Raw genomic sequence first — 12,975 nt, 5'->3', positions numbered from 1 at the left:
GTCCAAGGGACTCTCAAGAGTCTTCTCCAACACCATAGTTCAAAAGCATCAATTCTTCTGCACTCAGCTTTCTTTATAGTCCAACTCTCACATCCATACATGACCACTGGAAAACCATAGCCTTGACTAGATGGACCTTTGTTGGCAAAGTAATGTCTCTGCTTTTTAATATGCTGTCTAGGTTGGTCATAACTTTTCTTCCAAAGAGTAAGCATCTTTTAATTTCATGGCTGCAATCACCATCTGCAGTGATTTTGGAGCCCCCAAAAATAAAGTCTGACACTGTTTCCACTGTTTCCCCTTCTATTTGCCATGAAGTGATGGGACCAGATGCCATGATCTTAATTTTCTGAATGTTGAGCTTTAAGCCAACTTTTTCACTCTCCTCTTTCACTTTCATCAAGAAGCTCTTTAATTCTTCTTCACGTTCTGCCATAAGGGTGGTGTCGTCCGCATATCTAAGGTTATTGATGTTTCTCCTGGCAATCTTGATTCCAGCTTGTGCTTCATCCAGTCCAGCATTTCTCATGATGTACTCTATATATAAGTTAAATAAGCAGGGTGACAATATACAGCCTTGACGTACTCCTTTTCTTATTTGGAACCACTCTGTTGTTCCATGTCCAGTTCTAACTGTTGCTTCCTGACCTGCATACAGATTTATCAAGAGGCAGGTCAGGTGGTCTGGTATTCCTGTCTCTTTCAGAATTTTCCACAGTTTATTGTGATCCACACAGTCAAAGGCTTTGGCATAGTCAATAAAGCAGAAATAGATGTTTTTCTAGAACTCTCTTGCTTTTTCGATGATCCTGTGGATGTTGGCAATTTGATCTCTGGTTCCTCTGCCTTTTCTAAATCCAGCTTGAGCATCTGGGAAGTTCATGGTTCCTGTATTGTTGAAGCCTGGCTTGGAGAATTTTTAGCATTACTTTACTAGTGTGTGAGATGAGTGCAATTGTGTGGTAGGTTGAACATTCTTTGGCATTGCCTTTCTTTGGGATTGGAATGAAAACTGACCTTTTCTAGCCCTGTGGCCCCTGCTGAGTTTACCACATTTGCTGGCATATTGAGTGGAACACTTTCACAGCATCATCTTTTAGGATTTGAAATAGCTCAACTGGAATTCCATCACCCCCACTATCTTTGTTCCCAGTGATGCTTCCTAAGGCCCACTTGACTTCACATTCCAGGATGTCTGGCTCTAGGTGAGTGATCACACCATCATGATTATCTAGGTCGTGAAGATAAGGTCAGCACAGCTGCGCAAGGCGGTTGCACAGCACTGGAGCAGCTGAGAAGAGATACCCCACGTACAGGGTCAGAGAAACCCCAGTAAGATGGTAGGAGGAGTGAATTTTGCATTTAGAATCAAACCCCATTCCCACCAGAGGCTCTAAGAGGGCTCAAACAAACCTTGTGCACACCAGGACCCAGGGATCCCACAGAGACTGAGACAAAACTGTTTGAGCGTCTCCTGTGGAGGTACAGGTCAGCAGTGGACTGCTGCAGGGACAGGGACTCTGGGTGCGGCAGACTTGGGTATGATTTAAACCCTCTTGGAGGAGGTCGCCATTAGCCCCACCATAGCGCTGCCAGAACTTACACAGGACTGGGAAATAGACTCTTGGAGGGCGCAGCAGAACCTTGTGCACCAGGGCCCAGGAGAAAGGAGCAGTGACCCCACAGGAGACTGACCCAGACTTGTCTGCGAGTGTCCAGGAATCTCCAGCAGAGGCGTGGGTCAGTGGTGGCTTGCGGCAGGGTTGGGGGCACTGAGAGTAGCAGTATATGCAAGGGGCCTTTCGAAGGAGGTCGCCATCATCTTCATTACCTCCACCATAGTTTGGCCCCAGGTAAATAGCAAGGAGGGAACACAGCTCCACCTATCAACAGAAAATTAGATTAAAGATTTACTGAGTTGTAAGAGTGCTTTGTATATTCTATATGCATATGTATATGTATACACCTATATGTATATCCCTAGTCAGATATATGCGTTGCTAATATTTTATTCTAGATGGTGGTTTATCTTTTTATTTTCATAGCAATGTCTTTCAGAAAGCAATAGCTTTTAATTTTGAAGAAATATAACTTATCATTATTTTCTTTTAGAGTTCATGGCTTTTGTGTCTTCTTTAATAAATCTTCACCAAACCCAAGAGTGCTAAGATTTCCTTCTGTATTTTCTTTCAGAAGTTTTATAGGGTATAACATCTTGGTACTAGTTACAATCCCTTACTGTTCTTGACTTTCTTGTTAATGAGCTGATGGAGATACTAAAATGAGGAGATGTTAAACACATATGATATCTCAGAGGTATCGCATGGACAAGAAGAGCATAACATTGGGGCATGTGTCTTTCTATCAGCTTTTTACTCCTATACAAATGGACCTGTGAAGCTCCTGGAACAAAATATATGAAATCAATATTATGCTAGAAATCCAACCTGTGTCATCACCATATTTATGCCCTTCTCTCACTGCATAATGTAGAAGTTTGGAGAAAAAAAAATAAGTGACTTATTGAATAGGTACCATGCTATACACTGTGTTGAGATTTTATAGTCAAGGTATGTAATATGTAATTTTATATTTAAAATAACTTTGTAGGATTGGGTCTATTATTATCTCTATTTTTTTGTGATGAGAATATTATACCATAAAGAAGTAAAATGATTTGTTCAGGTCATCTAGCCAGGTCTGTCTAGTGCTAGGGCCCCTGTTTTTAATCACTAATTATGATATCTCATAAATATTGGTTGCTTACTGTGTGATAAGCACTGGGCTAAATCTTTTACAAGTGTTAACTAATTTAATCTTTAGAACAAAGTTAGATGGTGACTATTACAGACATTCAAGCTCTCGCAGCTATTAGGTACAAACCTAGGATTTGAATCCATGTTATCCAGCTCCTGAGTCCTCACGTGTAAACATCATTCTACTTGGTTTCTCCAAGATGAAAAATTAATGGCTGTATTTGTTGGTAAGTCAAGCAAATGCCCCATGTGAATCTCTCTCTGCAACAACTTTCCAAAATATATGGCAGTTTCTTCTGTGTTCTCCTTTGCACTTGACCCCACTGATTTGTCACTATCCTGCACATCTTCCAACTTCCCACTGTGACTTACCACAGTTGTGCCTCCCAATGTCCACAGGAATAATACACAGAACCATGAGTGTGTGCTCCTGGGAGAGGTAGTGGTGGATGGTGGTCTCCCTCAGCAGCAGAACCTCAGCTGGTACCTCATGGCTGCAGCTACCACTCTGAAGACAGAGGCTCCTCCTGGATTATCTGATCCATTTGCATCAATGACTGGAGTGGTTAAGGGAGAGGGCAGGGCCATAGTAGGTCTGCAAGATGAGCATTTCTATTGCATGTATCTTTTTTTTACACATCCCACTACTTGGGTATAATGTAGAGAGAGATTTGACTTAGGCTTGATTTCTACCTTTTTGCCTTGATTTTGTGGTTTTGGGCAACTTTTTTTTTTTTTAAGAGTGATAAAAAACATTTGTTAAGCAAATGCTCAGTATCAGGCCCTGTGCTAAACACTTCACATTTTTTATTTAATTGAAATTTCCCATTCTGTGAAGTACATATTTGTATTGTCTTTTAACTAATGAAAGAAATTAAGCAACATTGGGACAAATCTCTTCACCTTGTTTTACTTTACTTTCTTTGTGAAAAATAAAGATAACACTGACCTCATAGGAATTTTGATGGTCTAAGTAAACTCAGGGGTTTCCCAGGTGGCGTACTGGTCAAGAGTCTGCCTAAAATTGCAGGAGATGCAGGAAACACGGATTCAATCCCTAGGTTGGGAAGATCCCCTGGAGTAGGAAATGGCAACCTACTCTAGTACTCTTGCCTGGAAAATTCCATGGACAGAGGTGCCTGGTGGGCTACAGTCCATGGGATCATAAAAGAGCCAGACACAATTTAGTGACTAAACAACAACAACAAAATAGTATAGCTAAATTTCTATGGATCTGGGATGACTGAGGGAGTGCTTACCCAGGTCTGGACTGGTTGATGCAGGTGGCAGTTTTGGCTGTGGCCAGCTGTGGGACCTTGGGCAAGGGAGTGTCATGTTCCTGTCCCAGGTTTCTCCTATATAAAATGTTAAGAGGGGTAATTTCCAGGGCCTTTTCCAGCTGTCACATTCCTCACATCTATGATTCTGTGATTAAGTTCCTGAAAAGCTTAAGTACTGATAAAAGTGCCATTAAGTTCTGTATACTCAGCACTGGCAGCCGTCTGTTACCTGAGATACCTGGGCCGAGCCATTATGGGTGGGGTTTGGGGGCAGGGTGAGTGGACAGGAAAGGCTCCTTGTCTGCCAACTGAGTGTGTTCTGTAGACGGTGGAAGACGGTGTAGCAAGCCAGGATTCTCAGTGTCCTGAGAGTCCTCTGATTTCTGGGCCATGGTATATTGAGGCCGACCCATCAAAGACAGTTTCCTAACAAGAGAACCTTGTGCAGTAAGTTCCTCAGGCAAGTGACAGGAGATAATTGAGATAGGGTTGAATGAGTCTCAGGCAGAGAAACTTGAGGACAGACTTATCTGGGTGATAAACTGGTTGACCCAAGAGGCCTCTCTGTCCATCATTCCTTGACCTCAGGTCAGAGTGACAGAAAGGGGGAAGGCTACCAGGGCAGCTAGAGACACTCTTGCTCTGAAGTCCTGAGAAGAATAAGTGACTGTTTGTCCCACATGGGTTAGTCATTCACCTGCCTGAAGGCAGAGGGCCTCGAGCCTACAGTCTAGGTTCTGCTGGGACATAATTTGGGCTACAAAGTCCTTGCCTTAAATGAGGTGACTACTCATTATAAAATCCTAAAACTAGGTTCTTAGAGGCTAATGCTGTAGCAATTATGGCTACTGACCATCATTAAGTGCTTATTATAAGCCAGGCTCTGGCCAAGAGCTTTCAGGCTCATCATGGTAAAGAGACTGAGTCTTTTTTTTTTTTTAATACTCTTATTTATTTGGCGATGTTCCTTATGGCATGTAGGATCTTCATTGTCGATTGTGGGATCTATTAATAATTCCCTGACCAGGGATCAAACCCAGGCCCCTTGCACTGGGAATGCAGAATCTTAGCCACTGGACCACCAGGGAAGTCCCAAGAGACTGAGTCTTGGCTTGGCCATCCATTATCTGTGTGACTCTGGGGAAGTCACTTACTCTTTTTTTGCATTTCAATCTCTCAAACTGTATTATGATGATAATCTATGTAAAAGTGCAAAGAGACATTAAAATTTGTGATGACTTTTTTAAGTGCGAATGGAAGATGCAGAGCAAATGCACACAAAGCACTAGGCAAAGAGGTATTTAGTACGGGATTATTCATACTGTGGGTTTCTCGGTGTTCCTCCCAGCCAATACTGGTTGGCGTCCCTTTTTGCTCTTGCATCCTCATAGCCTAAAGCAGGGCCTGGAACACAGCAGGTGCCCACACTCTATATAATTAAAGGCCCTCTCCACAAGGTCACGAGCATTTATGCATCACAAAATTCCTAGTGCCTAACTAGGAGAAATGGACAAAAACATACTGTTAGTAGGAGACTTAAATGATCCCTTTGGCCAAGCAGCTAAAAAAAAAAAAAAAAAAAAGCAAAGGCACAGAAGGCCTAAGTAACATCATAAATACCAGGTCAAACTAAGATCGTCACCTATCTCCAATTCTGAAGACAGAAAAACACCTTTGAAGAGACCAAGGGAACATCGACAGAAACTGACTACAGAGAAAACTTCTGTAAGTCTCCGAAAGGAAATGGTACAGATAACTTTGATTTCAATGTAGTGAAACTAGAAATTGAAGACAAAAATGAGAAACCATAAATCACTTTATGGGTCAAAGAGAAACTCAAAAGGGAGATTGCATGGTATCACTAAATGTTCTATTACCCAGGGTTACACAGCTAACAGCGGAAAAGCTGAGATCGCTACTATCTGTGACTCCTAACTAAGTCATTCAGCTACCGGTTTGTGAGCCAGATAAACCTCCCTGAGCCTCAGTTTCCCTTTCTGTCAAGTGGCCCCGAGGTCTCCCCCGCTGCTCAATTCCGGCTGCAGGTTTGAGGTGTCGTGGGGGAGGGGAGGTGGGCTTGCTGGAGGCGCGGAAACAACAACTCTCGGGACGTCCGGAGGGTGCGGGTGTTGAAAGGCGGCAGCAGAGGGCGCTGGGTCGCCGGCCTGGGTCCGCCTCTGCCATTGGTTGGGGCCCAGGCGCTGGGCTGGAGAGTTGGTGGAAAGTGACAAGTTGAGGGAGGCTGAGTGCAAGAAAGCCAGCGCGCAGAGCGGGAGGAGCCGCCGCGGCCGCCACGGAGGGAGCCCCGGGACGGCAGCCCCCGGGCGCAGGGCGCGCTGTTCTCAGAGTCCGCGCCGGCGAGACTCGCCTTCCGCGAGTGCGACCCCGACAACCCGCGACTGAGCTGACTGTCCGGCCGCGGCGAGGCTGCAGCCAGAGGGCTGGGGAGGGACCGCGCTTACGGGGTCCTGAGCAGCCGGGCGAAGGCGAAGGAGCAGGTTAGACGGACAAAGAACTTCGCAGACGCCCCTGGCATCCTGCGGGGAGAGCGACCGGGACGAGGTGGCTGGGACCCCGGGCAGAACCCGTGGATGTTCTGCGCGCGGCCTGGGAGCCGCCGCCGCCGCAGCCGCGAGAGGAGGAATGCACCGGCCGCGCCGCCGCGGGGCGCGCCCGCCGCTCCTGGCGCTGCTGGCCTCGCTGCTGCTGGCGGCGCGCGGGGCCACTGCCCAAGGTAAGAGGCGCATCGGCCAGTTTGCGGGCCCGTCCGGCCCCCGCCAACCTCCAGCCGATTCGTCCGGCACTGGGTAGACGGGAAGCTCCGCGCGCGCCTCGGGGGGCGGCCGGCGTCCCGTCGGGTGACTCTCCAGCGCGACCTCAGGCGCCGGGGAGACAGGCGAGGATTCACCCGCGAACTTCGATGCGGGCCGGAGGTGCGCCCGGGACTTCTTTCCCGACGCCCAACCTCAGTTGTCAGCGCTGGGACAGCGTGGAGGGGTTGGGGTTCGTGGGGCGACGGGATGCTTTTCGTCTCCCCATCTCTCGTTGGACCCCTAAATGCGCTTCAACTTGTGTTCAAGTCCATCCTGCTCCCAAATCGCAGCGGTCCTGGAGAGCGTGGCCAGAAGGGAGTTTGTATTTTCAGAGGTGCCTGCGAGAGTCTGTGTCGTCCGCAGACCGACCCAAACAAAAGCTCTGTCCTCCTGGGGCTCGGGCGGCCTCGCATCTCCACGGTGCCCGACTTGCTGGGCTTCTGGAGGGTCACGATGGAGGCCACAACGTGTGCGCTGCCGCCGCCGCCACTTTGTGCAAAATGTGCTGTCAGGCCTGCCGCTCCTAAGTGCACGTGTGTGTGTGTGTGTGTGTGTGACGAACAGGAGGGGAAAGCCAGCTAATGCATACTTGATTTTGGTAATCTCCAAAGACAATCGCAACAGTTAGAGAAAGACTTCACGAAAGCTCCGGCGTCTTAGTTCGCTGCGGGAAGCTGGGATCCTTGCTGAGTCTGAGCCGGTACACAATGAGAGGGAAGAGCCGGGTTGCGCCTGTGGAGACAACCGATTCATTCTTTGGAGGTTGGAGGGGGAAAGTTGATTAAAGTCTCCAGGGTCTTGGGCCTCACTTTTAACAGGCATCCCTTGAGGGAGTATTGGAGACCCTGAATTCTTCCCTGCCTCCCTCCCAGCCCCAACCCATGCTCTTTTATCATGCATCTTTCATTTTTAAGTTAACGCTGTGCTTTTAGGGAGAAAAAAGGCTCTGGGCTATTTAGCAGTTGAGGGGAAGATATCTATTCCTTACATGGACTATGACTGCAGAATTAGTTTGGACTAAAATCTAGCTAATATTTTTTTCGTAGTAGAAAAACACACTCTGGAAGGAAGTTGTGTGTGAATTTTGATTTCTTAGAGATGTCTTTGGGGAAGTGGGAACCGCATTTTCCGAGGATGATTCTGAAACTGATCCTATAGTGTGGTTGTGCTAATCTGGAGACTCCTCCGGGGTAAATACAACTCCTAATTGTAATTAAGATGTACATCAGCAGGGAGTGCACCTTCCTGATGAAAAATCCTAATGAAATGTAAACAGCTTGGTCACATGGATATTTGCTTCCTTGATGCCAAACATCTGGTTCCATGCCACACACCTGGGTGAAAAGTAAAAAATGGGCCATACTGCCTACAACATTGTAAACAGTCGTGATGTCAGGTTGCAGGGTGAATTGAGGTGGAGATAACCAGGGTGATTCTAGCAAGGCAAGGCTTCTAGCTTGGGGCCTTGATTATTTCAGTTATATCCTCTGTCTACTCCTTTCCTTCTATATAACCTTTCAGCAATTGATGCTTTTCGATCATGGGGAAGAACCAAGGAGAGGACATGTTGGTCCATTGTACCTTTCCTTCTTAATCTGTCTTTAAATAAACGTTCAGACAATCATTTTGTAATCATTGTAGACAATTGTAATGTAGACACTGTAATCATTGTAACACAATTAATTTTGTAAGCAGTCACCCAAATTCTATCTTGTTTAACTGTCTACAAGCTTAAAAAACTTAAAATTTCTCGCAAATTTATTGTTTCTTTGTCTAGAAAGTATAAAAGTTGCCACTTCTTTGGCCACTTTTTGGGTCCCATTTCTGTGGAACCTCCATAGGTATGAATTAAAATTGTTTCTTTTTCTCCCATTAAAATTTATCTTTTATTTTTTTTTAAAGAGTATTGCCTATCCTGGACTCTTCAATAATGAACTAAAATCCATTATTACTGTCTTATTTATTGTCTAATAAATCCCTTTCCACTTCTGTGAATGCTTGATCTTTTCTCTGGGGACAGATTTTCTAGTGGAACTCAGATTTATTCTTGTCTGATCCAAGATTCTCAAGCTAACTCAGCCAGAGGCTCAGGAAATCAGCCTAAAGGGAGATATGTTACATTTATTTATTTAAAAAAATGCTCAGCATTTCTCCCATCACTTCTCTCTTTTGTTAGCCAGAAGTAGCAAACCTTTACATTTATTTTTTTCTGTCCTGTTCATTGTTTTCTCCCCATCGACCTCTTACCAATCCAGAGCTAAAACTCTCTAAGAAACTGAAGCCTTGATAATTGTACCCAGAGTTCAGGGCATATAGAACCCACTCTGGCCTCTCAGAGTCTTATAGATTCTGTGGTTTGGCTGCTTGGAGTCAGAGGGTGGTGGCCTGCTACTGTTTGCTGTCATTTTGTAAACTTTCCAAAGCTGTTTTAATAGGTGCCTGTTCTGTCTGCTTCTAGAATCAGAGTCTCTTGAGGGCAGTAAGACTGTTAGCTTGCTAGTGAAAACACTGGGGACCAAGCTATTCAGCCCCATCATCATTGGAGACACCTGAAGATCTCCCTGGGGGAGCCACGTTGAGGCCCAGTTGACAAACGGTGTGGTCCCACTGCCTCTGGCAGTGTGTTGGGAATGTTTAATTTCTAATATCGATTCAGTTTCCTTATGGCTGTATTGCTATTCTGATACCTGGGGTTATCTTCCTGATATTTGGTTAGGAGTCCTTTTACAGACTAAACTTTGGGCTGTATTTTCCTCTCCGTCTCCTACATGGCGAGCCTAGGCCTCAAATTAGACTTGAAAGTTTCTAAATGGTGTGTCACTTGCATCCATTAGTGTCCAAATTGGCTGTGGTTTGGTGGTGACCACATACCCTATTTAAAATATTTCTGAAAATTTTACCCAGCATCCTATGGAGAATGGAGGGCTTTGTAGGCTATATGTATATATACGTGTGTGTTCAGCCACTCAGTCGTGTCCAACTCATTGCATCCCCATGGACTGTAGCCTGCCAGGCTCCACTGTCCAGGGTTTTTTCTAGGCGTGAATACTAGAGTGGGTAGCCATTACCTTCTCCACGGCATCTTTCCGACCCAGGGATTGAACCCATGTCTCCTGCATCTCCTGTGTCTCCTGCATTGGCAGGCGGATTCTTTATCACTGAGCTACCTGGAATACCCTTCTGTATATATATACATATGTACACACACACATACATACATACATATATGTATATCTATATAAATGACATATATACATATATAGTAAGGGTGGGCCGTAGTTTTTTGTTGAATGCATGGAGAATAATCTTGGTCATATGTAAAGCTGTATAATTTCAAAGTGGTATAATTTGCTTTTCCTAGTAAAAACGCAACATGGCATATTTTCAAGGATTTTTCCTTTTCTTTTTTCGTCTTCTAGTATGAAGAGAGTGTGGTAGAACTTGACAGTGGAGCTTAATAGTTACGAGCACAAGTGTTGGAGTTAACAGAACCAGAATGGGTTTAAATCTTTTCTCTTATACTCCCTGGGTATGGTGATTAGTTTTTGTGAGCCCAACCTGAGTGTATGAGATCTAAGTGAAACCGTGAATGGCAAGCACTGGAGAAGAGCACCCATACTAGAGGGTCTTAAATTGGGGTACCTGAAATTAAGGCTATGCAAACCCCCAGAAATAATATGCAAAATTTAATGTGAATTTTTATGGTTGTATGTTTCTAGCTATAATCTGACTTTTAAAGAAAACTCTAATCCCCCAAAGATAGGAGCCATTGATTTGGAGTGTTTGATGCCTGGGGCATGAGTTGTCTTCCTGGGTAGGTTGCAAGGGATTGCAGGATGATGGGGGGTCTTGGGTCTTAGCCCACATCTGCACAATCCATGGGGCCTCTATCTTGTCTCACTTTCCGCTTTGTCTCCCACCAGGCCGGCTGTTATTGGGCCTGAGAGAAGCTGATGAATGGTGCCAAATCCTTTGACCTCAACTAGGAATGTATTTCCCTGAACCCAAGCATTCCGAGATGCCTCTGTTTATACAATTTATTTAACAAACACTTGCATAATCCTTACAATAGGCCAGTCACCATTCTAAGCATTTTGCAAGTATTAACTCACTGAATCCTCGCAACAGCCCCATGAGGAAGGTGGTGTAATCAGCTCATTTTGATTTAGGCATAGAGAGGTTAAATTGCTTTCCTAAGGTCACATGGCTAGGAAATGGCCTTGCTGGCCTTACAGACCCTAAGACTTCATGCTCTTATCTAACTGCTGCCCTGGACAGTCTTTCCTGCTTAAGTCTTAACATTTACACTCCTTTTATGTTATGTAGTTGCCAAAGGGGCCATTCCCCTAGGTATTCTGAGAGTAGCAAAGGAACATTTTTTTAAGCCATATCTAGGAGTTATAAGAAATGATTGTGCTCAGTTGTGTCCCACTCTTTACAACCCCATGTGCTGTAGCCTGCCAGGCTCCTCTGCCCATGGTATTTTCCAGGCAAGAATACTGGAGGGGCTTGACATTTGTTCCTCCAGGGGATCTTCCTGACCCAGGGATCAAACCCAAGTCTCCTGCGTCTCCTGCATTGCAGGCAGATTCTTTACCCACTGAGCCATCAGAGAAGCCCATAAGAAATGACTGGAGACGGCCAATTTCAGTTTTCCTTCCTGTTCTGGAGTTCCCTAAGCCAGACCTGCTGTAATTCAGAGATAGACCGGAAGGGCCTCTGATGGTCTGCACCTCTGATCAAGAGGAATTATATCGTTGTAACGAACTGCAACTTGGATGCGGTTTGAGGAGTGTGTCTGGCAGTTCCTTCCAACCAGCGATGAGATGTATTTTGATGAAGTGCCTCTGTATTTGCATCGTGGTGTACAACTTGGGGTAGTAAGCTGAACAGGGATGATTTATTAGAGTATTCTCTGGTGGGAGAGCTGGCTTGCCTGCTCCAAGTTCCCGATGTGAATCAGACCCTTGCAAATCCAGCCCCAGCTGGGAAACACTCAAGTCTCCCAGGTCTCCTTCTTGACACAAGAGCCTCAGCCTGGCCTTACCTAATCCCTGAGGTGTGTCGGGAGAGACTGTTCTGTAGACAGACGAAGAGAAAGGAATAGCCTTCTTTGAGTCTGAGAAATTTCTCTGGAGTTTAAGTGGGCGGTGGGGGGAGGATAATGGGGTGGGGAGGGGGAACTCTTCGAAATCCTTAACTAAATGCAGCTGCTTGTTACACGGAGCCTGACTTGCATGCCAGGAATATCTAAAAAGCTAACAAATACAAAATAAAAATAAACAGCAGTAAAAAGGCTCTCTCTTTGTTGCAGTGAGCTTGGTTGGGGTTTTCCGTTTGTTTAGGAATGGTATAATTGTGGCATCCACTTTATTTTGGTAGAGCAGTGAAACGTGGATTGATGTTATGTCATGGGGTGCTACTACCACCTGAACTTTCTCCTTCACACCTCCCCCTCAGAATGCCCAGGCACGACAGCCACACGGCCTGAGGCTCAAACTGGTGCCCCTGAGCGAAGTACATTGAAAGAGGGCAGATAATTTAATGGGATAATGTTGGCAGGGCCAGCAAATTTCACACCCCATCTCTCACTAATAGAAAGGCAGTAGAAGGCTACAATATCCTCAGATGAAAAGGTTGTATAAAAAGGTTCTGCTTAACAGTAACTGTCTGACCATAAATAAGGTTCTGTAGAGTTTTGATCCAAAAGCTGTTATTAAATACTGATAAGCCAAGCCTCATAATGTTTGGCCTCCTTACATTTCCTTTTTTTTTTCCCCCTTCTTTCCGTAGAACCATAGATTTCTTTTTTAAGAGGGGGAAGGGACCTAAAGATCAACCAGTCCAAACTGTTTATTTTTTCAAGTATTTCTATACAGAAAGGACTTTCTTTTATAGCCATTTAAAAAGGTGGTGTGGAGTAACAGAAACGGAATGGGGTTGGAACCTCAGAGACTAGGGTTTGCTAGTCTAGGGGCTTTGCTGCTTGCTGGCTGTGTGACCTTGGGCAAAGTTCTTTGACCTTCTGAGTCTCTGTTTCTTTCTCTGCAAAATGGGGTAACAGTAATATCCACCTCATAGGGTTTTTGTGAGCATTAGAGGAGATAATTGATACAAAGCCTAGCA

At 45.2% G+C, this 12,975-nt stretch overlaps 1 protein-coding gene across 1 annotated transcript in view; it reads left to right on the top strand.

Moving 5' to 3' along the window:
- Positions 1–6,259: 6,259 nt before the first annotated feature.
- ROR1 (receptor tyrosine kinase like orphan receptor 1) overlaps positions 6,260–12,975 on the top strand; it is a 450,213-nt gene continuing 443,497 nt past the window's right edge. Inside the window, exon 1 of the mRNA XM_020885651.2 lies at positions 6,260–6,770. Within this exon, the coding sequence (XP_020741310.1) occupies positions 6,680–6,770 (91 nt within the window). The 5' untranslated portion in view covers positions 6,260–6,679. The remainder of the gene's footprint in view (positions 6,771–12,975) is intronic.

This window comes from Odocoileus virginianus, chromosome 5 (genome assembly GCF_023699985.2).
Source record: "Odocoileus virginianus isolate 20LAN1187 ecotype Illinois chromosome 5, Ovbor_1.2, whole genome shotgun sequence".
Classification (NCBI taxonomy): domain Eukaryota; kingdom Metazoa; phylum Chordata; class Mammalia; order Artiodactyla; family Cervidae; genus Odocoileus; species Odocoileus virginianus.
Note: the sequence above shows the minus strand (reverse complement) of the source record. Positions and strands in the feature narration are given on the sequence as shown.